At 41.0% G+C, this 26,949-nt stretch overlaps 1 protein-coding gene across 1 annotated transcript in view; it reads right to left on the reverse strand.

Annotated features, from left to right (window-relative positions):
* Positions 1-26,949, reverse strand: part of Cacna2d3 (calcium channel, voltage-dependent, alpha 2/delta subunit 3) — a 935,068-nt gene that overhangs the window by 75,652 nt on the left and 832,467 nt on the right. The window contains exons 28-31 of the mRNA XM_013030732.1: positions 18,437-18,498; positions 16,927-16,971; positions 7,802-7,864; positions 4,909-4,979 (exon numbers count right to left, since the gene is read on the reverse strand). Of these exons, the coding sequence (XP_012886186.1) occupies positions 4,909-4,979; positions 7,802-7,864; positions 16,927-16,971; positions 18,437-18,498 (241 nt within the window). The remainder of the gene's footprint in view (positions 1-4,908; positions 4,980-7,801; positions 7,865-16,926; positions 16,972-18,436; positions 18,499-26,949) is intronic.

A 26,949-nucleotide genomic window follows, 5' to 3' on the forward strand; every position in this document is an offset into this window, starting at 1 on the left:
GATGCAAGTCTAAGAAGAGGATGAGGGACAGAGGAAATGGAAGGAGGCAAAGTATGGTTCAGGGAGTTGCCCAGCGCAAGACTCCATTCTTGTGATATGATCCATACACCAGCTGATTGTGCCCCGTGGGGATTCTCTCCTGCTGTCATCACTGGAGATGTCCAAGCAGGAGACCAACACACACTCAGAAGGACAGGCTAAAACATGTACAAAATAGTAACTCCACAGTTACTCAGGCATTATGCCAGTTACTCCTTACTTTCAGGCTTATAAGTACTTTCTTCAGTCTTGTTTTGCTGCTAAGAAACACTAAAATTTAGTGAATGAAAACTGCCAAAACTCAGGCAACTCCAAGGCAAGTGGCAGCTAGCCTGGTACCCAGGTGCTGTTAAGTTGGTATTTCTTGACCCTGTCTGCCCAGGAGAACCACACGAAAGCATTTAAGAGCACCAATGCCTGGGCTTGCTTCCCTGATTTACTATAAATCTCTTGGGGTACAACTGGGGCATAGGTATGAGGTATATCTTAAATAGCCCCACAAGAAGATGCTATTGAACAGCCAAGCCTAGTGCTCTCCATAGGGAACATCTGCACAGTAGGCATCTTTGGGGAGAGGAGTTGATCATTGATTACAAAACAAGAGAAAAGTAATGAAAAGGATCTCAGGCATCTGAACTCTCACTCAAGGGTTAATCTGACTGCATAGCAATACCACTGCAGTTCGAAAATAGTTTTCACATATTTTAGTTAATTCTCAGGAAAATCCAGCAAGGTCCCCCCTCGTGGTGATAAAATAGCTTAGGTAGGCTCAGAGAAGCTGAGAAAATATTCCAGAACATGCAGTTGCAAACGTGATGCTCTAATCGAAGACTTATTTCAAAGCCAGTGTCACAGACGCTTAAACTCTTTCCTATGACTGACTACTTTTTCCCACTTCTTGCTAGATATTTGACAACTGAATTTGTATTGCCAAGAGTAAGATGGCAAAGAGGGAAGATAATATTTCTCTCTCTCTCTCTCTTTCTCTCTCTCTCTCATTGTTCGTGAGGCTTGAACTCTGGGTTTGGGCGCTGTCCTTGCACTCTTCAGCTTGAGCCACAGTTTATTGGAGATAAGAGTCTCACGGACTTTCCTGCCCAGACTGGCTTTGAACCATGATCCTCAGATCTCAGCATCCTAAGCAGCTAGGATTATAGGAGTGAGCCACTGGTGCCCAGCTTATATTTCTCTTCAGTAGGGACAGTGTCATGGCCAATGAGAGAAAACCATAGAATCCAAAATTCTGAGAACTACAGGTGTAAAGCTTTCACTAGACACAAACATTAATGAAAAAGATAAACAGCTAGACCAAGAAAGTCAAATGAGTCACTACTTAGGGAACTTACTTTCAGTGATAAGAACAAAGAAGGATTTGAAGTTCTGTGTTTGGAAACCAAAACGGCAACTAGACTCCTACTATCCTATGAGAAAAGAAGGACAACCTGGGGACACAGCATGATCTCTGTCAACATAACTACCAGAAATTTGGCCCATCTTATTGCTCAGCTGGCTTCCCACTGGGAGTTTCATCATCCAGATAAGACACTGCTGAGCTAACACCTACCTCAGCTGTCTGTCATCTCTCAACAGGACTGGGGAAGCTCTGTGTACAGCATGGTGCTACTGGACAATGAGCAGGTACAGGACAGAGGTAGCAAATTCCCTGTGTTCATTCACACTGCAGGATAATGGAATCTAGCTTGGCTACACAGAGACATAGGGGCAGCTCTTAACATTCCTAACCTTACAATTTCCATCCATGAGATGAGAATGAGATATGTTTATACCGAAGGCTGGTTTCACAGGCCTAGGACCTGTATCCACATACAGCCCTGAACTTGAAAAGGCTCAGGTCTGGTCTAATGGTTTGCCTTCAGTGTCTAAAAGTCCTTGAGACTTGTGAACAAGTACCCTTTATTCCCAGTTTGCACTGGGCCTGCTATTGTGAAACTGGCCCTGATTTCTGCCTGTCCCACAGAGTTGTTAGAGGTCTGATCTACCATGCCACCCAGCCTGGCTTGTGGCAGGTGCTTAGGGAAAAATGCATACTATTATTTCCACAATGCTAAAGGTTCAGCTCTGCTATCTGGCCTGTGGGTCATAGGTCAGCAAAGGGGAACAGATTCCATTAAAGTGACCAAGAGTGATCAATGCTGGCTTCCGTAGATTAACACATTGCCACAGATTTTTTTTAGAGCTCTCTAGAGTTGTTCATTTGTTCACAGGAATGAGTCGTTTTCCTCCCTTGTGGTATTGCTGATCCAGATCTGCACATTTTGCTCACTGGCACTGCCAGGTGGAAGAGTTATTGAGTCACCCAGTGAGTCATCAGAACATTGATGCCTGGGCAAACATAGCTGCCACTTCATCAGAGAGAGAGGGGTGGCAAGAATGGATCAGAAGAGAAACCAAAAGGAGGCTGGCTCCCTGAGGGAAGGAGATGGGGATCTCCTGTGGAGCTCTTCGTTTTAGATGGTTTCTAAGGTTCTTATGTAAGATCACTTCCTTTGCACAACATACATAAGCTGATGAAATCAAGAAGCCTTGTCAGCCAGCACCATCCAAGGTGCTGAGAGGTCATTTCATGAAGGGATCTAATTTACCTGGGTTGATCATATCTCCAAAGCAGCCTAGCCCCTTGGGGTCCTGTGTCTTGGGCTGACAGCTTAATATGGTACATGACTTCAGTCCCCAGAGGCCGGCAGTTACTTTCACAGGTACCTTGTTTCAACGTTTCTGAAATGCACATCTTCTCTGAATAAAGGACTTTCAGCCTACACTCTCCAAAGCACTTCATGTGGGAATGAGCCAGGGCGCTTGAGTCTGATTTCAAGGACTACAGTGCTCCCGTGTCATAGTTTCCTCACCAGGTGTCATGGGTATGTGAACACACACAGTGCCCACAGGAAGCAAAGCCAAGACTGAGCCAAGATCAACAACAAAAATCATGGTGGCAGCTGGCAATTATTGAGCCCTTAATATATGCCAGCTACTATGCTAGGAAGCTAATGCTTATATTATTTCCTTAACTCTGACAGTAACCCTGAAAAGTGATTCTTTTCTTCTTCTTCTTCATCTTCTTCATCATCATCATCATCATCACACCTCCAATGTCCACATAAGAACCAATGCTTGGAGAGGTAATTTGACTTGCTCTAAGTCTTGCAGCTACTAAACATTAGAGTCTGGATTTGACTCTCTGACTCTAAAACTCAAACTTAAGTTGCTCACTTTGTTCCAAGGAGTCCACAAGGTTCAACTAGCTCTTGATGTCAACAATTAATGTCACAACTCCCAGTTCTGCCTTTTTCCCAGATTGGTTAGTTTTACAGTGAAAGCAAGTTCTAGATTCACCCACATTAAGGAGATCAGAAATTTAAAATTCGATTACAACCTTTGTCTTTCTTCCTCCAAACAGTTTGAACCAAACATCCAAGAAGGAAGAGGGAAATGAGTTTGTTAAACAGTTGAAACACATACTTTCAAATGAGAAACATATGTACTATTATTTTTCATCTTTTGTCTCCTCTCCTTGATGGAGCTGAAAAGAAATTGACATGATACAAATGTACACATCCACAGAAAGATAGGACAAACCAGGGAAGTCTTGGATGGTGGCAATCTAGGAACTGCTGTGCAAAGCTTGAAGAAGTCATGGAAAACTTGCTAACAGCCGCCCAAGGTCAGGTCCAAGCAGAGTTGTCAAATCTGAGTATAATGACTCCTGGAGAGGAAGTCTGGACTTGAATTGCTGAGGAGTTGGAAAGAGGGTGAATATCTGCTACAGGCAGGCCTGAGAACAAGTAGGTCAGACATTGCAGAAGTGCTGGCCTCCTGCCAGATTTTTATATCATTTCTTTTCTCCCTCCCTTCTGGCATAAACAAGTTCTGGATTTTTAAAAACTGGGTCATCATATTTTTAATTCCCTGCTTTCAGCACGGAGCTCAGTTAGTCTTGTTGACTGGCTTAAAAGTCTGATTTCCTGAGTGAACATTTCTTAGCCAGTCAGTTTTAGGGGAGTAATGAACCCAGCGTGCCTGCCTTCCTGGCAGCAGTTACATAATGAATCTCACGATCGAGCTGGAAGACCATCCTTGCATTGCCTATCATTATATATTTAAATAGCAACATTAATATAACTATTAAAGCTCCACTTCAAAGATAGCAGTTCTTCCCTGGAGGTCTTGTCAGAGGATGGCACTGAGCTCCCAGATCTTCTGATACTCGGAGCTTAAGAAATGATGATTTTCCAATAAGCTTTGGTGTTCCTAACAGCAAGACTGGCCTTGCCTGGAGGGAGAGGGGGCAGAAGGGGAGCTACCTAATCTCTGCTCAAGTTTACTAAGAGTTCTTACAACTGCCTAGAAAACTGGGCCTCCTCTGGGTTTTCCTCTAGCAGTGGACGTCAATTTATAGTCTCTTGGGAGAGGATTTTAGGTTTTCCTTGCTTTTCTGAAGATATATCAGTGACTTTCTAAATTTCATCTTCCATCCTTGAGTTCCAAATTCCCAGGAAGTTTGACTGTTTTTTCAGGTTGACAAAAATTCACTCCTCCTTTCTGACCAGTTAAAACTTTTCTTTCTCCTTCACAGTCACCCAAACCTGCTAGAACCTCTCACTCAGTGGCCACACCCACGTAAAGCTGGCTCCAAAAAACTCAATGTTAGGGGAACAGGGAAGCTCATTGTGAGTTTAGTTTCTAAGACTCATGTGTAAGGCATCAGATTTCAGTGAGATTTTTCTGGAGTTTGAACAGAGTAGGAACCACCCATGGGTTCAAATCTGGGCTTGCTTTAATTTAACCTCGGTTTGTTTCACATTATTTAGGTCAACGTTTGGAGGGACTCAGGGGCCATGACATTCTTACCTTTTAAAGGAGCCCATAGTTAACAATTTGTTCATCACCGCTCCTTCCACCTCACCAAAAAAGTCTCCAGTCTATGGGGAAGAAAAGAAGATTGATGAAGAAGTATAGATAAACGATGCACCCAAATAGCAGGGAAGAAACGTAAATAGTCTGGGTCCTGGAGCTGGAGTTTCTGATTTTCTGTTATAAAAAAGTAGAAGGGTACTAATGGTCAAGAGAAGCCTAGGAGTAACAGAAAAAACTATTGAACAGATGGCACTGTCCCCAAAACACATATGGCAGAATACTGAAATTGAAACACACACACACACACACACACACACACACACACACACACACACACACACACACACCATTATCTTTGGAAGGAGTCAGCACTAAGCTGCACTTAATCCCTTGTGATTAAAATGCTACTCCAAACAGTCAGAATAAGGCTGTGAAGGGGCTTCCTAAGCAGTAATAAAAACAATTGTTTATAATTCCTGGATGACCTGTTTAGGAAAATATAACAATGCACTTCCCCAGCCCTATAAATTTCCAGCAGTTGAGAACCCGTCCTTTCTCAAAATCACTTTCTGACGAACACTCTCCAATAGAAGTGCTCATAGGTTGTTAATATTTTGACTAAGAATGAGACTATCCAGGGAGGCAGCATGGCTGATTGGAATTGCAGTGGCCTACCCCTGCATCCGTGGCTGTCTTCAGTTCATTGCCAAGCTGAAGGTTTCATGAGTCTACTTTTTGCTGCTGGATAGAATTTGAAAAGCTCGAATGTACTCCAGAGAGCCTGGACCACTGTGATGGGGCATCCTCATGAACTGAGGAGCACAGTTCATAGTAATAACCTTCTACCGGCATCCTGAGGCTGTGCAGAGCAAAAAGAAACCTATTTCTACTCTTGAGTAGACAACTGTGAGCACTCATAACATGTACGTGAGTACGGGAAGGTGTGACAATATGTAATGTCTAATATATATATAAGACATTGTATTAATATTTCATTGATAATAATTTAATGAATGGCCTCAATCACGCTAACAAAAATTTCTAGGCAGTGAGGCAAATTAACAGATTTCATCAAAGTCAAGAAGGAAGAAGAAGGAAACATTTCTTTGAATATCAGACACTTCCTGTGTGACAAGAGAGAAACATTAGCAAGCTGTGGGTGTGTACTGATGCTAAGAGCAAGAAGGACATTTGTATTTTGTGTGGGTCTGTATGCCAGTGTCAATGGAACTGGTTGTTAGAGGAAGAAGAATTATCCTAATTGGGGGGCAGGGAGCCAAACATTAAACAAGTCCAGGCTGAGCAGGCTGGCAGCCCTCTTGCCTAATGCCTCTAGCAGAAAGAAGAGAGAGGGAGGTGGGGGGCAGGAGCAGAGTGAGTGTGGCAGCCATGGCTTTGATAGAATGAGTATTTCCTATTTCCATGGTCTGTTGGCTGGTCCAAGGCTCAGCACAGGAAGGTCAACTCCAACTCCTGTGTCCCAGGCCCAGGCCCTATCTCAGCCCTCAGTGACTTTGGCAGAAGGACAGAACTCTTCCCAGGTGATGCATTGGGGGTCTTGTTGCACAGACTTCTTCATTTCTCAGTGTTCCTCCTCTGAGCCAAATGCACATGTGATCACAGGCTGATGGGCTTTGATTTCATCCTTCCTCACATCCACCAACTGAACAATGCCCAGTGATGTTCAGTATTGGAGGTGACTGCATGGACATTTTGAGTCTTGAAGGCAAATTTACATCCGATCCTACCATATTCCCAAGGATTAGAGGAGAAACAGAAGCACAGATCTTGCTTCTTTTTTCTTTGTTTATTTTAAAGATACTGTACACAGGAGTTATAGTTACATGAGTAACGAGTACATTTCCTTTCGATCTTCCTTCGCAAAGTCACTGTTTATAAATCAACAAATCACTGAGCTCAGATCTAAAAGATCCCCCCATAAAGACAATTAATTAACTTATTAAGCATCACTATCATAGTGTTGACTTTTGAGAAATTTAAAAACATTTCAAAGAACATTCATTATAGAACTGTAGTATTCGCAAATGTTAGGATTATTAGAAACCACCCATAGTCAACTATCCTTGTTTTATAAAGTTTATCCTGAGGGCCAGACAGAAAACATATGCCTCTCCTGCTAATATTATTTTATGATGAACTATGAAATTCGTATTTTTTCTTATTTTAATATGCCAGTTGAATTTCTAATTGAAGACATTTGAAGGCTGTTGACTTTCTCATTTTGACTTTGGAATAGTGAGATTCCTATGTGCAGACTATGTGCTCACTGTACATGGTCCAAGCAAATGGAGAAAATTCCTCTCCTCTCTCTTGACACTAGTCCCTCAGTGCTGTGAGCCCAGGTTAATCCTTCAATTTAGATGACTGATTTTTAAACAGGAAAAACTACAAAGAAAACTGAAAACAGTAATTCAGTAGGAGTGTGTGTGTGTGTATGTGTGTGTGTGTGTGTTTGTGTGTGTGTGTGTATGTATGTGTGTATGTGACAGTTAAATATCAGAAGGAGAAAAAGCTCCTTAAAGTTGTTCAAACTCTAAGGCACCTTTCAGGCAAATGTTCCTTGTGTAGCACAGGCAACTCTAAAACAAGGTTCTATAAAATGAGCATTTTACGGGTATGAGAACAGACCATGGGCCCTGGGGCCTCCCCCTTCCCCCTACCTTTCTGGGAAGTAAACACTCTTTGGGGCCTGCTGAGAAGTTGGCTGTGACAGTTCTGTAGGGATGGAAATAAGGCTAATAATCAGCCTCCTGCTTCTTCCCTTTAGCTCATTGTCTCCAGGTTGTCTTCAATACCATAATTTGCTCTACCTGATCTGAATTCATTCCAAGCAACCTTACTTAGAGTTGAGGGATTTTCCACTCACCTGCATGTAGTCTTCAGACACCAGAATAAACCCGTTATTGTCTATGAGGTAACAGTTCACAGTCTAGAAAACAAAAACCACAGTTTCAACTTCAGGTCCTCAGACTGCTTTTACATGCAATGACGTACTTCCAGCCTCAGAGAAGCCCATTTAGGGGGAGAGGGGGATGGTAGGGAAATTGAATTGAGGAGACTGAAAAGGCTTGCTGGCTCTGTATATTCAAGCCATGGCTAAGCTAACCCTAGAGTTGACTCTGCAAGACTAACCAAGACGGGATGCCAAATGAGACTTAAACAACCCAGAATGGGATAAAATGAATATGCATTAAAAATGACAAATTATAGTTTGTCTATTTCCTAGGAGCAAAGTATCTAGAAGCCCCTGGACCTGGACCGTTTGGTGGCTGAAGTGCAGGCAGCTTGGAAAGTAAGTCGCCAGCACAATGCCATTATTCTAATGATGTATTAATGAAAACACCTTGTCAGCTTGCAGGACCATCAGGGGACCAGGTAGTATTTTTTAATTTGTTCATACACTGAGTCAGGGGGAAGGGGTAGCCTTCTGCAAAAAGGGGCCCCTCAGGCCTCCTAAGGGTTTTCAAACTGTGTTTTTAATTGGAGCTGGACTTGGGGGCAGGACTGTTAGCTTTGGTAACTTAGACTTATAAATTGTGGAAAGCAAGGTAAGCCTGAACCTCCACTTCCCCCATACTCCTTTAATCTAAGTGAATGGCTTGCTACAGGCTAAATTTTAATTATAGTGCTGTAGAGTTTAAACTTAAAGCTTAATTCTGTCCTTGATGTAACTCAGTTTCTATTTATTGCAGCTTTACATACCTACTGCAACATTTAATTTGTAACATATCTTTACCCTGAGCTAAATTCCTGCTAGCTCCAGGCTACCACAGGGTTGGGGTTTTCTGGAACATTGGCCTATGCACAGGGTTGTCTTGAGTGGAGGACAAAAGGACAGTAGTGAGTAGGTTGGAAAGGTTTGACCTTTATTTCTAGATAGTAACTATGTTGAATGGCCAGAAAATTAAAAGCCTTTCTAGCACCTTTATATAGAAGATCCAGCTGCTTTAAAAACAGAGCTTGACTTGTTTATAAAACAGGGTCAGATGAATGACTTGAGTAACCTGGTCACACTCTGGCGGTTTGCAAAAGCTCTTGGCTTCAGGGACACTACTTTGGTCCTGGAGAGAGTCTTGATAAACTATCTTTATTCTTGAGACAGCATTATGGAAGCATCCACAGAACTGTGCTTCTAATAGGGGTGTTACGATCTTTACATAGATTTACATTTAATTTTAATGTTAATTTAATTAAAATTAGAAACAACTAAAATGCCCATTCTTGAACCTAGGACGGCTCGTATTTCAGGTATTCGACATCTAACCCTGCTAGTGACTACATTCTTAGATGTCCATATTTGTACAAAGTAATTATGTTATCCAAGACAGCAATACCTTTGATTATACTAGGAGTTGAAAATGTGTTACCCTAGGCTACATCGGATTATGTTTCATAAATCCATATGCTTGTTGACTTGAATGCCATGATGTTTACTTTGGCGATACAAATACCAGCAAAACACCCAATAAATGCATACTGAATACAAAAGTAGGTATTCCTCACAGTTGCACAGAATGTCACAAGTTATCAGTTCTTACCAAAACATCTGTAACTGATTAATAATAATGTATTAACATCTATATCCTTGGTCACTATCTCTCTGGCAAACTGATGATCACAAACACCACTAATCTTAAGAAAGAGGCAAGATGTCACACAAAGTCCATGAATATGAGAACATCTTTTGTCCTTAAGGATGCTATTGACACATTAGGACTAATCGGAAATTAGAAAAATTCACAAGACAGGAGAAGTGCTTCCAAAGACAATGATTTCAAAAGCAAGTAACAAGGAAGCCCCAGGGAAGGCTCATCAGATCAGGTCTTTTACTGTATTTGACCCTCTTTGTGGTCACTCTGGGAAAATTAGGTGTCAGAGTCTGTATAGTGGGCCATTTAATAATTTTATTAGAAACATTAAATGTCTGACTCCATGAATGCCTCTCCCCCATTTTGGAGAAATACAGTACAATTACAACTATAAACTGAACTTGTTAAGATAAACATATTTTCACAATTCCTACTTTAAAACAATCTTCAATGAAACTTTTCATTGTTAGTGGTGAACATCTGGTTCTCTCTCAGATCTCGTTTCTTGGATGTGAGGACCCACCTGAGTGGCCAGCACTGAGTGGAAGGGAAGTCAGACTTGTCAGTAGGAGACTTTCCCTTAGGTTTTTACCTGGTTTTCTCCTCTCTTCTTCAATGGAAAGAACAGAGTGTGAAGCCTGTTTCAACACCAAGACTGGAAGACCAAGCTATAAAGAAAGCCTGGGAAATCACCAGATGACAACTATCACCCAAAGAAATTGTTCATAAGACTTCATTGTCATGAAAAAAAAAGAACAATAGGGACAGGGGCTGAAGAGGAGGAGGGCAATGCTGGGGAGGAGAGGAAAGAGCAATGATAGGAAGCATTGGCCCAAGCAAGCCTTACTTTTCAGAAGTCAAGTAGGTGATTATCCTGTTGGTCAGGGGGAAAGACAGGCCACAGGTATATCTTCTCTAAGGTCACACAGCTAAGCACAAGGCCACATGACCTCAAAGCCCATGCTGTCTCCTCTATCTTCCAGACTACAGGATGTGCTCAGGGGCCTACCCTCTTAGAGAAAGCTTTCTTTGGAAAGAGAAATCCCTTAACCTACTGCTAGCTAAGGACAGATCTTGTCTGCTACTGCTTATCAAAAGACACTACAACAGGTAGCAGAAAAGTCAGCCAGAAAAACGCCTGCACCAAGTACTTGGGGTACTACTTTTATGGCTGAATGCAAGAAAAACAACACAAGTGACTGTGTTTAGGTTAGTTTGCTCAGGTGGTTGTGACCACAATTACATGTTCCTGAGTTCCCTCAGCACAGCAATTCTTAAGCTAATATCTGAAGCCAAAAGACTGTGTCAGATATAATTTAGCAGGGCTCTGCATATATCTAACCACTTGTTAAAGAAGGATCTATGGAAGAAAACAAGCACAGGATAGGCTAACGCCTAAATGTCACCCATGTAGTCAGTCAGCTTAGTTTATATCCTACTAGATGGTCATGGACAAAGGAGCAAAGAAAGTCTTGTCCTGGCCTATAAGGACCCCGTGCTCTAGCCAATTCTTCCAAAGGTGCCCTACTTGTGCCCAGCAGGTAGTCATGCACTGCTGGGCACAGGCAGGGAAGAGCCTTTGTTTCTCCTATACTTGTAGAAATGCATGAGAACACTGGCATTTCTTCTTTGGACTATGTTTCTAGTTAACATTCTTAAAATAGAATTCCCCACATACTTCCATTAGAATTTCAGGACAAGAAGTGGAAGTTGCTGAGCATTATGGAAATGTTTTTATTTCAACTGAACAATGCTGAATTTAAGAAGATTTGGTCAACTTATTAAGCAAAAACAAGAACTGCTAACTGACAAGTCACATGTCAAAATCTGGGTGCTGAGTCACTGATCTGGGCCTCTAATCTGAAAGGTATCATTACAGGCAACACTCTGTTGTCTACCTATAAACACAAAGATATAAATTAAGTGACTAGATGACTGCTTAAACAGATCTCCTGTCAACAACCACTAGGATTAAATTATTACTGAGAAGTATGGTGAGTGGAGTCAGCCCACAGAGCTAGAGGGCAGAATGCTAGGTGAACAGCTCAGTCAGGACAAAATTAGCCTGTCTGTTCAATGTTTTCTCTATAGTCACTTTATGAAAACTATTTAATTGCCTTCCCTGTACTTCCCCTCCAATAACAGGAAATACAGGAGATATTTCTTCAATTTTCCTTCATTAGTCTATTCTACCTTAACCCCACATCTTTAACCCCAGCTGCTTGTTACAAGGTGCCTGTCCATCACTGAATCCCAAAGGACCACTAAGGGAGAAATCAGAACTTCCCAAACAAAGAGACTTGTATCTCCAATTATCCAGCAAAAAGCTTGAAGTGGAGGTGTGGCTCAACTGGTAGAGCACCAGCCTTTAGTGACAAATTGAGCTAAAGCATGCCCTGAGTTTAAGCCCTAGATTTGGCATGAGAGAATGTGAAGAAGGGAGGGAGGAAAGAAGGGAAGGAAGGAAGGAATGAAGGAAGGAAGGAGAGAGAGAGAAAGAAAAAAGAGAAAGAAAGGGAAAGGAAAGGAAAGGAAAGGAAGAAGTAAAGAAAAAGTCAATATTACTCAGAGAAGACTGATTTGGGTTCACAAAAGCAGATACCAGACACTAAAACCTACAGCCTAAATCCCTGTATGAGAACTATGCAGTCACAGACTGGGAGGCAAAAGATACTGGGGAATGAAAAACCACAGGGCTGACTCGGGTGTTAACTGGAAGACAATATCAGCTGAGACTAAGACCAGAAGCTCTGACAGTTGGTATTGATGTGACTGTGAGCAAAGTCTTTGAACCCTGGAAGTCTCGATTTTCTTTTTGGAAAAAAAAATAGTAGATAGCAAGTACTTTCCCACTGGGTGGTTGAGAAGATGCAGTGGGAGGCACATGGGTAGTGCTGGGAACAGTTAAAAAACTTCAAGAACATGTGTTTTCATCCCCTCAGCCAATGGCTATAGGCCACTTATCACATGTCCTAATTCTACAATTCTAACATTTCTCAGGGAGTGAAGTGGTTACACTCAAAACAAGAGGTCCTTGCTGGGCACTGGTGGCTCAGGCCTATAATCATACCTACCAAGGAGACTAAGATCTGAGGATCAAGGTTCAAAACCAGCTGAAGCAGAAAAGTCAGTGACATTGTTTTCTCCAATTAAAGCTAGAAGTAGAGATGTGGCTCATGCGGCAGCATACTACACTTGAGTGAAAAAACTCAAGGTACTGAGTTCAGATCCCGGTACCACAGGTTGGCTTAGTTTGGTGATTTTTTTGTCTTGCTTCAGGGAGATGCCTTTGTTTATTTTGAGGCATGTGGGGGGGGGGCGGGAAGGGAGATTTGGTTCTTTCACCTGAAGTTGAAGCTACAGTCAGTATGTCTCATCTCAAAAGAAAATGTGCCACTGCGCACTACTCTTCTCCAGGTCTCCTAACCTAATCTCTAATATGTCAGTTGTAGGATAACTTGACCATTCTTACCGCTTGCTCTACCATTACATTATAGGCCAACTATAATATCAAAATGCCATCTATTTGAAATAATTTTATTGCAAAGTAGTCACTTTGGTAGCAGTGACCTGTGTCCCTCCCTCAAATGATCCTCCCACCAACTCCCTGGCCAGGTGGGGTTGTTCCAGACATGGAAATCCCAGCTGTATGGATGTAAGCTCTGCTTCTAGGCCTGTAACAAGCCAACGTATCTCCTATTTAACAGCGGCGTGCCTGAGGACACTCAACGTCTTAGCGATTGGTAGATACTATTGATCTCTAGTTCTCTGGAACAAGAGAGAGTGGAACAAAATTTATTATGAGGTTTTTGGCCCCCTCCACCTCCTCCAGATGCCTTGGTTAGAGGTCAACTTTCTCAATTTCCACTGTCTTTGCAAAGTATTGCTTCTCTGACCAGGAGATGGAGGTTGACAATACGTAAATGAGAAAGGAGAGTGGCTGCAGTGAGGAAATACTGGCTGGATTAGGCTGAAATGGGAAGTAAACATGGCTTCCTTTGTATCCTGAATGCCAACCAGGTCGGCTTTGTTTACTGGCAATGCTGCAGATGGAACCCAGGGCCTTGTACATGATGGGCTAGTGCCTGACTAGTATGCTACATCCTAGCTCTACCACGTTTGCTCTGCCACCTCCACGCCTTGCAGGAGTGTTCTCTACCTATGAAGTTCCTCTCATGCATCGTACACCATCATCAAAGTCCTTTTCTTCCCCATCTGCCAGGGACTTAAATGTCACCACTTCAGAGAAGCCTCTGTTACCAGTGAGTGTTGGCCACTCCATCCCACTTATCCCAGTTGGTGATTAGATGTGCTTGCCTTCCCTGATACCCAGTAATTTCCAGAAGGCAGAAGCCATTTCTAACTCAGTTTTCCACTGTATCTTTCATGGTCAGACAGACCTTGGTCCTTAAGAAGGGCCGAATAACCTGTTTGAAAGAGTATTTGAAATTGCCCCTAATAAGCTCTGAATATAACATTTGCCCCGTATAAAGTCTTTTTAAGACTTCAGTCAGCACTATGGCCAGATCCTCCAAGTCACATGGCTCAGGCTCTGACTGGACAACTAAAGATGCACACTCCAAGCCTCACACACTCCTGCTGAGGTCCAAGGAGACTGCTGATGGGGAGACATTGGGGCTGGAGGAAACCTAAGACAGGCAAGGCATGTCTAATCAGTCTGAGCGAGTGAGGTAGGTCTTCAGTGCAGTGGACAAGTCATATGAATTCGTGAATTCTTACAGCTGTTCAATGGGCCTTTGATTACATGAGGGAAGCTGGGGATTGGAAAGGCTGGTCTCATAGGCCTAATTAGGTAGTAATGAAAAGAGAATAATCCTTGGAAAAAGTGTCCTGGGAAAATGGAATTTGGTCTGGGTGAGAAGGAAGGTTGAAATGTCCAATAAAACAATGACAGTTTCCTGGAGCCAAATTTTAAGGGTCAAAGAGGAAAATAGAAGATAGTTTCAAAGTGCACACTGAGGACATTTGAGCATCAGATAAAGTTTAAAAAAATCATAAAAATTCAGGGCTTAATTTTTCCCTCCCTGCCTCCCTCCCTCCCTCCCATCTTCCCTCCTTCCCTTCCTTCCTTCCTTCTCTCCTTCCTTCCTTCCTTCCCTCCTTCCTTCCTTCCTTCCTTGCCTTATGGTTGTTAAATGCTCTACCACTTGAGTCAGCCCTCAGCACTTTTTGCTTTAGTGATTTTTCAGATATGGTCTCATACTTTTGCATAGGTCCAACCTGGACTTTGATTCTTTTACCTCTGCCTCCATGTACCTGGAATCATAGGCTTGTACCTTCATCCTAGCCTGTTTTTTTGTGATAGTCTTGCTACCTTCCTTACCAATTCTGGTTTTGAGCTTCAATTCTCCCATCTCTGTCTTCCAAATAGCTGGGATTACAGGCACACACCAGCATATCAAGCTTAATTTTCAAAGTATGTGAATCTTTAAATGACAGTTGCCTGGATTTCTCTCAATGGCTGCCAAAAAGAGATCATTAGTAAATAGAATATCACAGCCACAGTATGTGTGCCATTATTATCTGAGCCTTCAGATACAGGTGAATCATTACTCAGACTTGTTAGGCTTAGAGTTAACATTCGGTGCTTGCCTTTTGCTCTGCTAAGCAATTTTTATTACCTCACCCCCCCATTATTCACCATTACTCTATGACATGTGTATTTCAATCTCTATGACTATGTAGTTGAGGAAATTGAGTCATTAAGAGGCTCAGAGAACTGTCCAAGTTCACAAACATTATTTATTGTCAGAGTCACAGCTGGAGGCTCATCAGTCTAATTCTATGACTTGTAACTATGCATTGTCCTATATAACCTGTAATACCAGTCTCTGAACAAAAAATGCTCTGCCAGATTGGAGACCCATTTCCACTTCTTCTGTATGTAGATGTGCTGAGGCTAGTTTTAATCATCAGATTGTTCAACCAACTATCCATCTATTGAACTAGCCTATTAACCACCCGCTTACCCTAACAACCAATGAATCAACTAACCAACCAACCAGCTATACAAACTACCAGCTATCCCACCAACAAACTAACAACCTTGATTTTGTTATTATGAATTTGGGTTAGTAATTATATCCTCTGTGCAAAGTGAAGAGTTTAACACAGGGCCACCTAACACTGACTAATTGCACTCTTCCCTGAGTTCTTGTGCTGATCATTACAATAAGACATCACAGGTCATAAAGCCAGAGGGAACTGAGACCCACTTGGATATCCTAGGAAAGTTGTCCCTGAACTTACCAAAGCATGTTGGTCATAAAATTTCACAGGATGCTCTTTCCAAAAAGAAAATTATTTTTGATCTGATGATCAGAAAAAGTTGGGCGTTCACTAAAAATCTGATTGACTGGCTTTTATTGTTTAGATAGTGTAACTCTTACATTGATCATAATTAAAATTACAAATTTTATTTTAAGCTGACACCTAAACAGTTGGGGCCTGACCCCCCTCATTTTTCTGTTTTAGCATCATCCTTTCATAGTTATGAGATTATTTCTCTTTTGCATGCTTTCTTTTGAAATCAACTTCTAATCTGTTTAAATTTGGTTAGGGTTTCTTAAAACTTGATGTAACAGAAAACTGTTAGTATGTGATTATTTATAAAGTTTAGTTTGGGAACACACTGGTTTTTAAATAAGACACAGAAAAAAGGGCTACTTAAACTGAAGTGAAAAGTCCACCATGATTCTTCTACATGTACTTAAGTAGAAGGGACACTGGGCTTAATGTTATAAAATCCTAAGTCTGATAGACAGACTTAGGGCCCATAATTTTTCTTTTACTGATGATGTTTAACCCTATAGACGGAGAAGGAGAAGGAGAGAAAGAAGAGTTCTAAAAGGAAAGCATTAGGATAGAATGAAAAATTCTTGAGTGTCAGAACTTTCAGCTCTAGATTTTCTGAATATTTATTAAATGAAATTAACTAAGCCAGTTAATTTCTCTCATCTTCTATTTTCTTATCTACTAGATAGGCCAACAATTCCTACAAGTTTCACTGGATGGTTATAAGACTGGAAAGATGCCTAAGTCATGAAGGTAAAGCTTTAATAATTGCATGACTTTCAAACGATAATGATGTCTATTGCTGCCTATAAACAAAATGTCCCCATTCCAATAGTGCTATCCATGAAGTCTTTAAACACATTTCTCCAGCTTTTATAACCAAACTATATTATTAGAGGGGAGGGGTAAGAAAACAAAAAGGAAAAGAAGCACATGTCCTTTTCTTTGTTTCTTTGTTTCTTTGTTTTGTGTGTGTGTGTGTGTGTGTGTGTGTGTGTGTGTGTGTGTGTTGAGGTTGACCCAGAGTGGTGTGTCAGATCTGGCTCTGTTCACAGCACTAGCTGTCACCTCCCCTCAGCCATCTTACCTCATCATCACAGCTGATGGAGCACTTGCCATCCAGAGAGGCACACTGTAGAGAGTGGGGGAGAAGCAAGGGAAACCATGTTACTGGGGCACCCAAGCATCTGCTGTGGCTGCTACTTAACTACTACAGTCATGGCCTGTGCTGCAAAACACCAAATTTCATCTAAATAGAATGTTTCAAGATGGGATTTGGCTGCACGATCTAGAATTTGTGTCAACTCTAAACAGTAATATGAAAGACTTATACAATACTTGGGGAGGACTGGATCTTTTCCATCGTGTGTGTGTGTGTGTGTGTGTGTGTGTGTGTGTGTGTGTGTGTGTGTGCCAGTATTGAGGACTGAACTCAGGGCCTGGGCACTGTGTTTTAGCTTTTTCACTCAAAACTGGTGATCTACCACTCGAGCAATACTTCCACTTCTGGCTTTTTGGTGCTTAACTGGAGGTAAGACTCTCATAGATTGTTTCTGCCTAGGCTGGTTTTGAATTAAAAGGCCTCAAATCTCAGCCTCCTGAGTAGCTAGGATTACAGGTGTGAGCCACTGGCACTCAGCCTTTTTCCATCTATTTTATGTTGTCATTCAATGTTGATGATATCTTTTAAAGATTTTTACATCTTTTGGTAACAAGAGATATAATTATGTAATTATTTAATTTAAAATTATTTCACAATGACCTAAAACACAAAACAAACTCCTGTGTTCTCAGTTTACAGTTTCCTAAGGTATTATAATTTAAGATGATACATCAGTCCCACCTCCCCCTTTCATCCTTGATAGACACTTGGGTTGCTTCCATATCTTAACTGTTATGAACAGTGCTCAGTAAACATGGGAATGCAGGTATCTAGTATCTATCTCTTTGATATTCTGACTTCATTTCCTTTGGTATTCTGACTTCATTTCCTAAGTGTTGGATTATTTATCCAACACTTAGAACACAGATGAAAGCTGTGTTGTATGACTTGCCATTTCTGATGAATTACTGAACAGATACCATAGATACCCCTTAGAACAAAAAGCACAGCAAAGGGAAAGCATTTCCCTAGATTCTCCAAGTGGAAAAGCCCAGAGAAGCCTTTTGGAGAAGAGGAGGGCAGAGGGGGGAAGAGCAGATACAAAATTTGATAATTCTTATCAGTTAAAAGCCTTCTACCTTGCAATAAACAGATTTACAAGTAAATGACCGGGCACCACAAGATTAGGAGAATGTCACTATAAAATCAGAAAGGGCTCTAATATTAAAGCAAAAACTTCTTTTGGAGATAAGTATCTTGACCTTACAATTCAAATTGTTCCTGAGTGTAAATGCCCTCCTCTCCCCAGCATGTGGTGTCTTACATGCTGACAGCCCTTTATTTTTCAGTGCAATGAACTGTAATCTGAGCAGCCAGCAGTTCATCTTACAAACATTTATAGGAAATCTGGCACTTTTCGTCTCCAGGTACCCAAATGAGAACACCTGTATAATAACAGTGTGGCTAATGCTTCAAGATGCTGATTATACCTTACCTGTCTGCTGGCGGTCCAGAACTTCCTTTGGAAAAATTCAAGTTTCATCTGAATGCCTACAGCTGGGACAAATTATAAATAAAACAAAGCATCAGATATCCCTTTACACGATTATTTAAGATTAACATCGACAATAATCCATCACAGTGAGAAGCTGACATAAACATATCAGAAAAAAGTTTACAGATAAACATACAACTAAGACTTCTTTTTCACTTCCTGGTAAGGAATTCTTGAGGTTATCTGGGCTCATAGAATTCTTGAAATCAAGCAAGCTGTAGGCAGGGAAGACAGAACTTTGGAGATAAATCACTTCAATGATTCTAAAATCCATATACTTGCAGTAATATCTCCCTAAAAGAAGCTAAAAATAAGAATGAAAGTAATACATTTGAATTATTCGTATTTCTTCAGTCCCTGTTTCAGCTATTACTATATGAGTTTCAGTGTCTAAAATATATATTCTGAATGTGTTTTTGAAATACAACACTTGAAATGCACTTTGAGACTGCTGTTTAGAAGGCAGTCTGACTCTACTTCACAGGCTCTGACTTTGCTTCACAGGCCCCCTAGTGTCCACAGCTCAATGCTCTTCTCTCCCTGGGAACCGTATTATGATTATGACAGCTGTACAGTGAATACTGGCTCCACTAATCGATGCTGAAACGAAAGTGACATGAAGCTTTGGGAAGTAGTAGAAACTTAGAATTAGAACACAAACAAGCTCTTCATGAAGCCAATTCAATATAACCCAGAAAGAGAAACAGGGTAGAAACCTCTTCAGATGATTTTAGAAAAATTCAAAAGAATGAGACTACTTGGCTCAGCAGGGGCAGCAAATTACCCTGCTACAGTCTAGCAAAAACCTGTTATCACCAGTACTACTGTTTATCTTTCTGTATTTCTTTCTTTTACTTAAACCCCTACAATGACTTCAACCTAAGTACTAACATCCATCAAAAGAGATAGACAGTTACAAGAGAAAAGTTCCCTTATCTACTCCTGGAGTTTTGCATCATACCATGTGAGACTTTCTACTTGGATAATCACTACAGTCTTGGCTTTAGGAACTGTAAGACTTATGGAAGTCTTTACTTAATGCCTTCACATGATCAACTGCTTTTCTATTTCCTGAAGAAATTATTTCAACAAGGCAAGGCCCAAGAGCAAAGGTTAACTGGGTATGTACATTTGGAAAGCCTTGGTATCAGCCTTTGGAGTTAGAATTTCAGCTCTCAGGTGGGACCAGAAGCATGCAGCGCTGTAGTGTACGGATGGGGTTCATCTTCACACTGCTCTTTTTAATAAGTGATGCTCATCTAGTTCCATGCTAAGTGTGTCCTCTGCCTTTGAGACTTAAACTGCCCAATAGCAAAGGACCTGTTCTTGCTCCTTTGAGACGTAAGCCTTTGAGACTTAAACTGCCCAATAGCAAAGGACCTGTTCCTGCTCCTTCCCCCAACAAGGTACTGAGTACATAGATAATCCATCAACAGCAATAACATTTTTCAACAAGTAGTTAGCTTTTACAGAGAAAGATGGAAGTGTAATCACATGTCAATAAAGGCTCTTCAGTGGATACTTCTCAACACATTAGAACCACCTCTGGAACTTTAAGAAAAAGTAATGATGTCTGGGTGACCTCCCACATCCATTTAAACCAGAATTTCTGTGGGTGATGGGTAGGCATGGGTGGTTTTGAAAGAGCATTAGGTGATTCTAAGATACAATTAGGGTTAAGGACGATTGCTCTTTAGATTTTGGGGAATGTAACTTTTATAGATATACCATATAGAAAATGGGTCACTTGGTCAGTCTCTACAACTCCAGCTTCTCTTCCTAGACTTGAAGAAAATTTCAGAGACTATCTGAAGGAAGCTGACTTTGGAATCTAAGAGTTATTTGTAGCATTTCAAATGGAGTTCATCTGGCAAAATGTTCTATAGCTCAGCATGCAGAGTGCCCAGTAGAATCCAGCTGGGGTTGACTGCTGCACTGGCAGCAGAGCGGAGGCCTCGAAACTTCATGAAGAGAGCTTGCCATAGCTACCTCCGGTTTTACCAAAGACAATTAGGGGCAGATAGCAAACTGACTTCAGAAAAAAAGAGCCTCAAAGTTTCCATGACAGCCAGTAACTGGTATTCAAGAAAAGGAAAGTTGGTGTCTCTGTTGTCTTTGTGGGTCTCTCTTTGTAGTGCCTCTTTGGTATTGTTTTCCAGCCACCCTCCCCACCCTAGCAGTCACAATAATTTTATTGTTCATGTCTCAAGGCCAAAGTCAACAGCCATGGCAAAGCTTTGGATGCCCTGCAGGATGAAAACATGAGCATTGCCGCAGAGAATTGCTCCATGGCGGATGTTTTCATGATGTTTCTCCTTCCAACAGTCAGCTGCCCTGGCCTTCCCTTCGCCTCTTCAGTTTCACTATCAGCTCCCGGTACCCTTTTTGAGCACCTCCCATGCCATTTCTGAGCACCTCCCATTGTCTGGTGGGGCCCCATTTTCACCTCCCTAATGAAGCTGGCTGTTTCCTTCAGGGTGTTTATCCATTTCACATACTTGGAGCTTGCTATCATCTGCCCCTGTCCATCCTATATCCCAGCTCTGCAGGGCGCTTTCATCTTCCCTCATGAGTCAGTCCCTCTGTCCCATTAATCATGTGGGCTGCTTTTCTCTGATCTTCCTCCAGTGGGCTGCATCCTCTCCTTGGTCCCAATGCCCTAAACTAGACACTGTTTCCCTCACTCCTCACTTACTCCCTGTCTGGGACATACAGCTGCAGCCCAAGGGCTCACAGGGCAATTGCAATTGGTCTGCTTGGTTTCTACCCAGGAGAGTTCCTGCTCCCTGACCCCTGTGCCTCCTCCAGAAACATGGTCTTCCCATTGCAGATCTGGGCTCTCAGTATTCTCATCTGCAAGTTCGTATATTTCTTTATGAGTCTGAGACTCACAATCCCATTGTTAGATCAAGATTGTGACTGTTTGTTCTGTAGCCTTCTCTATGCTAAACTTTAGCTAGGTATTAATAGGAAAAAAAGAGTACAACATCCCTACTTGAAAAGCAGCTGGATGGTAAATGCTCCACTAGAACCATAAACAAAGAACTGTAGAGCGCTGTTCTAGGTCAGTTCTCAAGAGCTTTGCATAAGGGAATGCATAGAGATCTAACTCATAGCAAAGAATGAATCATGAGAAGATGGTGATCCAAATGGAGGGAGCAACTTGGGCAAACCACCATGCGTTTAGAAACCACCACGTGATCCGAGGCAAAGAATAGGCATGGAGCCCTGTGTATGCAGGCTAAAGTTAAATGAAAAAAAGGTGTTGAGTGACATCTAAAAATATCCTGTAGGTCAAGGATCACTCTGAGGGGAGGGTCAACTCTGTTTGTAAATAACTCACTTGTTTATGGTGTTGTCTATGATTATGATGACAGGGCCAAGGAATTGCAACAGAGAAAGAATGGTTCACAAAGTATAAAACATTTATGATCTGGTCTTTTACAGAAAAAAAGACTCACATTTGCTCAGGGTGCTATTAAAGGTCTTTATAGAAATGACAGGAACAGATTTGTATTTTAGAAGGTCCATTCTGAAAGCTTGCAGAGGAAGTGCTAGGCAGAGAGCCCAGGTGGTGGGACACAGGCAAATGAAATAGATTAGCCACTGGTGCATTGAGCTCATTATTTCTTGACATGAAAATAAAGTACAAAAAAACTAACAAGCAAAACAAAAGACCAAAAGCCCACCACAAATATTACTTTCCTGTTTTGTTCCACATTTTTTCCTTTTCAACTTTTATCAAAGAAAACATTTATACTTCAGCAACTCCACTCCTTTCCCATCCCCTACAATCTTCATGGAACCTGAGATATTTGTCATGCCTGTCTGTTTTGTTCTTTCAACAACATTTCAGGCTATAATAGTGTATTCTGCTTCAAGTCAGTCTTGCTAATTTAATAAGAAAAAAAATAAAGGATAGAAAATGCTCTAGTGAAACTCAAGTCCCAAGGAGAGTGCAGAAAATAAAAACACCATTCCTGGGGTTTAAAATTTTTTAGACAGTCTAGAAAATTATCAACATATTTTCCCTGGAGTGTGTGGTTCTCCTCACAGGGCTCCTTACTAGGATCTTCTGTCCCCTGAGGTTTGTTGAAATCTTATTCATCTCACAGGAGCTGAAGAGGTACCAAGAAAAATTATTCCATAGGCTCCCCCCAATATATTCTATCTATCTATCTATCTATCTATCTATCTATCTATCTATCTATCTATCTATCATCTATCTATCTATCATCTATCTATCATCTATCTATCTATCATCTATCTATCATCTATCTATCTATCATCTATCTATCTATCATCTATCTATCTATCTATCTATCTATCTATCTATCTATCTATCTATCTAATCAATATACAGTGAGTCTCCCAAGATGGCTGGCATAGCAAAACAACAAAATTGTTGTTAAGGCCCCTTCACATGAAATATTCACATATAACAAGCTTGAATTATCCATGAGAGATTGTTTTTCAAACTCATCTCATGCAGAATGAAAGCCTGGGCAACAAGTATTCAGCTTAGGAATACAGAACATAGGCCTTCCATGGAGTGTCTTCCATCTAGACCTCTTCTTTTCCCAGTCTTTTAACTTGCTAACCTACTTTCCCCTTTCTTCTTCCTTCTTCCTGTGTTTGTCAGAAATAGTACGTGCTGGGAGGCAGGTGTGTCGTGATCAGGACACACTACAAGAGCCAAGGATTGCAGCTTGGGAAGGACACTCAATTATCTGAAGATTTGAACTGCAACATTTTCAGGGGTTATCAACGGAGCACCAGAACTCATAGACCATTTGACCTTTAGAATGTCTGTGATCAATTCATTCAAATGTAGGGGCAGACAGCTGACCTCCCACCTTCTGATTCTGTGCTGTCCAAAGCAGTGACTATTAAAATGATAAAGTTCATACTTTCATTCCTTTGTTGCCCTAGTCACATTTCAAGAGCTCAACAGCCACACATAACCAGAGGCCACTGTACTGGAATATGCCCACACCTAAACTATTTCCACATTGCACAGTTTTATCAGTGGGCAGTAATCCCTAGGAGGGGTCACAGAGAAGAATTAGTTAGCAGCACTCCTTACAGAGCAAAGGTGGAGTTCCCTACAGACCTGCCCATGTTTCTATTCCTCAGAGGTGAAAGAAACAAGATTGAGTTAGGGGGGCGGGTTTGGTGCCAGCATGAGAAAACTTGGATCTGCAATGGGAAGTTGGTAATTAGTTTAAGAGAACCCCAAAGAAATCAATGCAATATGCTCAATGTGGCTACCACCCCCCAAGACTTATTTATTTTGTTTTATAAATTTGAGAATACAAATTACATTTCCAGTGCTATTATATTCAAATGCATTCAAGATGAAATCATGCATGCATCTCATATCACGTTAATAGACATGCATTCAAGTGTAATCCAAAACTCACGAAGTAACAATGTTACATGTAAAATTAGAAATAAAATAACTTTTTCATATTGTATTCATTTAGAAATAATTTTCTGTGGGCTTGGCCTCAACTTGCAACATACCCTTAGGAGCACAAATCCGGTTTATAAAATAGTGTTCACCATGCCTGGCACGAAAGCTCACAAAAACACCCCTACTTCCAAACGTGCCCAGACCCCCAGCTATAAGATATATCCACATACACCTCCACCCTGAGCTCATCCAGGAGACAGAAAGGCACTGCTGCCACCACCAGTGCATTACAACCAGAAATGTTTTGCTGGGAAATGGGCTGTGAACATTGTCTCTAAAACCACTCTGTGTACCCTGAGGACATCACTTTACCTCCATCTCCAGAGAGAGAGCCACATTGGCTCTATTTTCTGAGCAAAATTTCCTGTAATGACCCTAAAACAAGGATAAACAAGATTATGTAATATGAAGGATATCTGAACACAAATAGGTTGATAGTATTATCAAAATTCATGCTATCATTTGCTTCTAGAATGTTTGTTCTTTTCTTCTACTTCTACTTCAGGACTGATATGCCTGGGATGCCAACATGTAGAGACTGGGCAGAAATTTTGCCATGATAAAGCCAAACTGTTCACAGCTAGAAATGTTCTTTAGGGTATAATATCGGTGAGTCAATCTTTTCCAAAATCATCTCAGCTAAAAAATCTCCTACAATGCATCATTTCTCTTTAGGCTCAGTGCAAGTGTGTTCTACCATTCAAAGTCTGTTACTTGTCTTTTCTGAAATTGCGATCACCCATGACTATTCAGAGTATGAAAAACAGGTCAGGGTACACACTCAAACAATGTTACTTTCCCTGACACTGTGGTGCCGGCTCCTGCAGATGCTTGGTCACAAAGCTTTTTAATGGCCTGGCATGTTGGCAGCACATGAACAGCGATCATTTCTTTCTGAAGCACAGGCACAGTCAGACCCCAGATCTCCCTCATCCCAAACAAGAGATTTTTCTTTGAATAGATTACAGTTGATAGGTAAAAATCTACAGTTAAGCAAACTGTGTTCATGATGGTCCATGTATTTCCTCAGATCCAGGTTCTATGAACTAATGCCCATTCAAGTTTTCTCCCCCCAGAAAATCAGCTCCCTTGTTGGTTATATTTCTCAAGCAGGGTAGTGGCTATTTTTACATGGCTGGGTTAATATCTCCCAGCCAATCTTAGCCCCCTTTAAGAGTGCCCCTGGATTTTTATTGCTTTGTACACAAGATTGCTAGCAGTGAGGGTAACAAGGGCTGGCACATTTGGATCCCAATTTGCCTTCGTTAACAGTCAACCATAATAGCTGTTCGCCAAGCCGCCTTTGTTTAAATGTTTTCTTCTGTTTGTTTTCAAAATAGTTAATTGCAAGTAGAACTAACAACAAATCTGAATGTCACTCCTTGGGAATATTTCACGATTAACCCCAAGTTTGGAATCAGGCCACTGTGTTGGGAGTGTTGAAAGAAAGAACTCTGACCTTCCTTACATCAAATGTGAGCCCATTCCAGTGGTCTGCTAATGTCCAGGAGAAATGATTTACCACATGAATAACAATTTAAAATTGTAATGTGAATTATGTCATAACTCATCTGTTAAATATTTCACGTGGAGATTTTAATGAATTTCATGATGGAATGTTGGACAAAAAAGACAACTGAAATCCTGGGACTAATTTGGGTGAAATTGAGAACAAGAGTACCCTCATGAAGATGTCGGGGGAAAAAAGGCAGCTGCTCCCCTGTCCCCTTGGTGTCGGGCCCGCCAGCCCCAACGCTTTCTTACAAGATTATAAGCTAGGGAGAATGAGCAGCAATAACCTCTAGAAAAATGTTTGGATCAAAGCAATATTCATTTGTTATCATCTCTGCAAAGCTTGAACATTAATCTCCAAGGTATGATATTATTTCAGAAATTAGGAGTGTGTAAGGGAGGAAATCTCATAGCTGTAGACACACCTCATATTTTAGTTGATGCAGAGAAAAGAAATCGAATGATAAAGGGAAAAAAGATATTTTGAATATTACCCCGAACAGATTGCATATTTCTCTCCTGAAGTATTCCCTTTGGTGTGTGGGGGGTAATCTTTCTTATATGTACATGCTTTTAAATAACAAAGAGCCACATGATGTATGTCTGTGGTGAGAGGAGGGAAGAGAAACAGGGCTCACATTATCCCTAGATTGACAAGGTGATAGCAGAAGATTTCCTTTGAAGAATCATAGCTGTGGAGGCCTATTTTAATCTGGAAGCATCCCTGACTGATTACTGAGCCTAGCAACTGTGATAGGTAGGTATAGGAAGACCTAATGCCTTTCTTCAATGATCACATTGTCTTCGTCTCAACACAGCTTTTTGAAAGCAGTCGCCTTTGGTTAAAAAAAAAATATATATATATATATATATATATATATATATAATAAATGACAATTATTCATATTTTCTCCATTTGGGTTTTAATGACTTGTTGAAAAGGATTAGTATGGCTGTGGAATAAAATAATATTCTTTTCACCCTGAGGTAATCTGGAAGTGTTTTTTCAGAATTCATCTAAAATAGTTGTATTCTCTCAACTTTCTAAGGCCACTATGAGCTGGCATTGAACACTTTTTGTCAGGTCATTTTATTCTCACAAAACTCTTTAAATAATATTATTTCAATAAAGATTTTAAGCCAATACAATTTTAGAGTCAATTTCCATCCTTTTCAGCCTTGCAGAATAAAATATTTAAGCTTCAGGCTTTATTGTATTTAAATCAGGGCTGCAAAATCAATATCCACTAAGAAAATTATAAGCTCTCAAATTATAGCTCTCTAGCTAATAATTTCTTATTAGAGAACCACCTAATAATGTTTACAAAGGTATTATAACAAAATGAAGGGTCAAATTTCTAAACATTCCAAATTCACAATAGAATGGCCACTTCTATTTGCCCATCACCCCTGAGCTGGATGCCTGTCACTATATTAGTAAAATATGCTCCTGGGAATCCCACAG

This window comes from Dipodomys ordii, unplaced genomic scaffold, assembly GCF_000151885.1.
Source record: "Dipodomys ordii isolate 6190 unplaced genomic scaffold, Dord_2.0 Scaffold132, whole genome shotgun sequence".
Taxonomy (NCBI): domain Eukaryota; kingdom Metazoa; phylum Chordata; class Mammalia; order Rodentia; family Heteromyidae; genus Dipodomys; species Dipodomys ordii.